Below are 3,390 nucleotides of genomic sequence, written 5' to 3'. Positions count from 1 at the left end.
TGTTAAACAGTGCTGGACTCTCCAGGAAAACCATGGAGACGCGGGGACAATGAGCCCTCTATGGTCCTTGCTTGGCCGCGGGATGGTCCTTCTTCTCCAGGCTTCAGCAGTGGGCACTGGGACGCGCAGAGGCGGGCGATGAAGACGTCCGCGCGCTTGGCAGCCTGTCCTGCTCTAGAGCGGTCACGGCAGCTCTCCAAGGCAGAAGGTTGGGGAGGGAAATGCAGCCGCTCTTAATTAACCTGTTTTAGATGATGGAGGTGAAGGCTTCATCTCATATGTCCTCAGCTGTGCTGTCGTGGGTGGGTGGAGAGGCCAGTCCTCTTAGGGGTGAGGAGGTCCTCGAAAGAAAGACGCGGGAGCTCCTGCTCAGGTTTGAAGGAAATTAAGGATGTGAAAGGTGGGGTGGAAGAGGGCGCTTAGGAAACCTGGGCTGTGGTTTGCTCCCTCCTCACCGGAATCAAGTGGGTGCAGTGAGGCACTGAGGGGGTCCTTTGCAGAGGTGAAGGGCTTCAGGTGCAAATTTTGGGGCTCTGAAGCAAAGGACTGTCACGGATGGCTGAATTAATCTGCTTTCTCCTTCCCCCGCTGCCAGGGGCTGGTGGTTTCTCTTACAAACGTCTGGAAACCACCTGGGACTCCCAGTCTCTGCTGGTAGCTGCGTTCACCCAAGATAAACCCTGGATGTGTTTATCTTAAGCTCCTGGATGGGTCCCACACCTCCCCGGGGAGCTCTCGTCATTAGAGACGCTTACAAAGCTCTTGGGAGTTGTTGAGACGGAGCAAGCAGGATGAGAAATCCTTCTGGCACAGTTCAAACGATGCTGGGGGTTATTTGGGGACAGAAGAAATCAGTGGTGACTTTGACCCCAAAAGTGCCCTCCTGAGGCACTGAGAGCATCAGGGCGCTGGGGTTCTTTGCCTCCTTGGGGTGTCTCAGTCCTCATATCCCCTGTACCACCAGTTTGCCCCCAAAACAGAGATAACATAGCAGGAGTGCACTATGGCGATATTAATATAGCCATGCATAAATTAGCATTAAATATTAATAAATTTACCATTAAATAGGAATCAGTTAATAATTGGATATTAGCAGAATGATATTAAATAAATTAATAAAGACTGCAAACCATTTTTTTTGTGGTTGACGCTACCTGCCCGGGATCTTTGCCAGCTTTCAGATAAACCCCCCGCCCTCTCGCCAGCTTTTAAAAACCTTTTTTCTGTTTGTTTTTTTTCTCTCCGGCGGCTCCTTCAGCTCCTAGATCTGTTCATCCAGTGGGACTGGTCGACGTACTTGGCTGACTATGGGCAACCCACGTGCAAGTATCTCCGTGTCAACCCGACGACAGCCCTCATCCTGCTGGAAAAGTGAGTGCGGGTCCGGGCACCCAGGGTGGTTCTCACCCCCATCTCGCTTTTGGGCAAACGCGTCTTCTAGCAGCTCATTCCACCACATGTGCGGTGCCTGGAGGGGGCAGCCTGGGGAGCAGGAGGGTCCTTGTGACCCAGTGAGCAAAGCTTTCACCCCTGGGTGGACAGTGAGAGCTCAAATAGAAAAATCCTATTTTATTCTATTTATTCTGGACTAGATGACCTCTAGGGGTCCCTTCCAACCCAAAACATTCTATGATTCCATGATTCTGTTCTGTTCTATTCTGCTCTACTCTACTCTACTCTACTTCATCTATCTCCCTTCTGTTGGATCCATGGAGAGGACCGAGTGCTAAAAGCCCAGCTATGGGACGGGGCAGTGCCTTTAGCTGGCTGTGTGCTCCAGGGCTTGCCCTTAGCAAGGGCACGCTCTTTGATAAGGCTGAATCTGGGCCTGGTGCCAGTCCTACAAGCCAGCCGCAAGGAGGGGAAGCCCATGAGCTTGCTGCAGACCCAAGGAGTGGGATTTGCTTTGCTTGTAACCCCTCTGAGCACACGGGAGAGAAGTGCCACCGGTCACCCAGTGTGGTCAGAGGTGGCCCAGACGACCTTCTCTCTGGTAGACCTCCAGGCTCTGGTTGGGAGGATCAGCCCTACTCCTGCCCCTTTGCTACTGTCAGACCTCACAGCTGATCTTCCAGCTGATATGACAGAGAAGTGACCTGCCAGAAATGATAATTAATGAATTTCCAAGCAGCTCACACCATGAGCGCTCCACTGCTGAGTCTTGCATGGAGGAGCAGGCAGGATAAGCGAGGTTGCAGTCGGATTTGGTTGGGTTTACTGGGAAATCAGACCCTTGGGAGGAGTCTGAGCTGGTTTTTGGAGTTCCTCTCTTTCTCTGTTGCTTGCAGAAGAGGAGATGGCTAGTTTAGAGTTGGGGCTACACTTTTAGAAGACGGACCTTGGTGTGCTTCCAAGCTTTGGAGTTGCATCTGTATTATCTGTGGTCCACGTAAGCACCCCGCCTCCTCTCCCGCAGAGGAGAATAGCTAATTTCACAGCAACTCATGATGGTACGGTGCACAGGGCCTAAATTTAGGGAGTTGCTGTGTGTTGAAGCACTTTCATACATTATAGCATTGGGTTTACATACATATTTATACGTGCTGTGTAATATGTTGTGTTACTCGCAACGTATTCGCAACCTGGCATCCGTGATGGAAAAGCACGAGGTATACTCAGAGCTATCGATAAAATGGTAAAAATCCGAGAGCTTGGACATGAAGCAGCTGGAAGAGCCAGGGAACTGGGAGCAGGCAGTGAGCTGGGATCCGTGGCAGCTGCTGGGAAGGCAGCGGGACAGCAGGAGGGCAGCTCCAAGCTCCTGGCCATTTTCCCCAGGTAGCCCTTGAGCGTACAGCAGCCCTGCTCGGTGGTGGTGTTAAAAACCCACAAAGCCTGGCTCGGCTTGCCAGCCTTCTCCCCAGAAGGGGTCTCATTTGAACGGCAATCGTCACGTATCCCCTTCACTTTCCGGAGGCAGCCCCGGTGGAGTCACCGGCGTGGCGCTTGCGTCTCCCGCATCCTCACGGCGTGGCACCGCCTGCGTGGCATCGCCGGCATGGCATCGCCCGCGTGCTCCGGCAGGCTCTGCCCTGTCTCCGCTTGGGCTTCAAGCCCTTTGGGGAATCTCCGTGCATCATCCACCAGCTCCCCCAGGACTCCGCACCGCCCCGGCCGTAGCCTGATCCGCTCCCCTCCACATCTCCCGTAGGATATCACGAGTGTAAGTATGCTGCTTTTACCCTCACCTTGCAGTGCCTTTATTGTTTGATTGAAATGGAGCACTAAATGATCTAAATGCAAGCAGGCTTTGAAACGGTTCCCGCCGGTAACTTTATCGTCTCAAATGCACTAATTAGAGCTAAAAGAGGAGCTTTTACTCTGTTGCTTTTTTTTTTTTTTTTCTTCCTTATAGGTTAATTTAAACAAACCTTGGCTTTATTGAGGGTG

General features: G+C 52.3%; 1 protein-coding gene across 1 annotated transcript in view; it reads left to right on the top strand.

The window, feature by feature from the left end:
• Window positions 1-3,390, top strand: part of EXOC6B (exocyst complex component 6B) — a 274,237-nt gene that overhangs the window by 264,497 nt on the left and 6,350 nt on the right. The window contains exons 20-21 of the mRNA XM_035894470.1: window positions 1,259-1,371; window positions 3,152-3,163. Of these exons, the coding sequence (XP_035750363.1) occupies window positions 1,259-1,371; window positions 3,152-3,163 (125 nt within the window). The remainder of the gene's footprint in view (window positions 1-1,258; window positions 1,372-3,151; window positions 3,164-3,390) is intronic.

Source organism: Egretta garzetta, unplaced genomic scaffold, assembly GCF_000687185.1.
Source record: "Egretta garzetta isolate BGI_Z169 unplaced genomic scaffold, ASM68718v1 scaffold505, whole genome shotgun sequence".
Taxonomy (NCBI): domain Eukaryota; kingdom Metazoa; phylum Chordata; class Aves; order Pelecaniformes; family Ardeidae; genus Egretta; species Egretta garzetta.
Note: the sequence above shows the minus strand (reverse complement) of the source record. Positions and strands in the feature narration are given on the sequence as shown.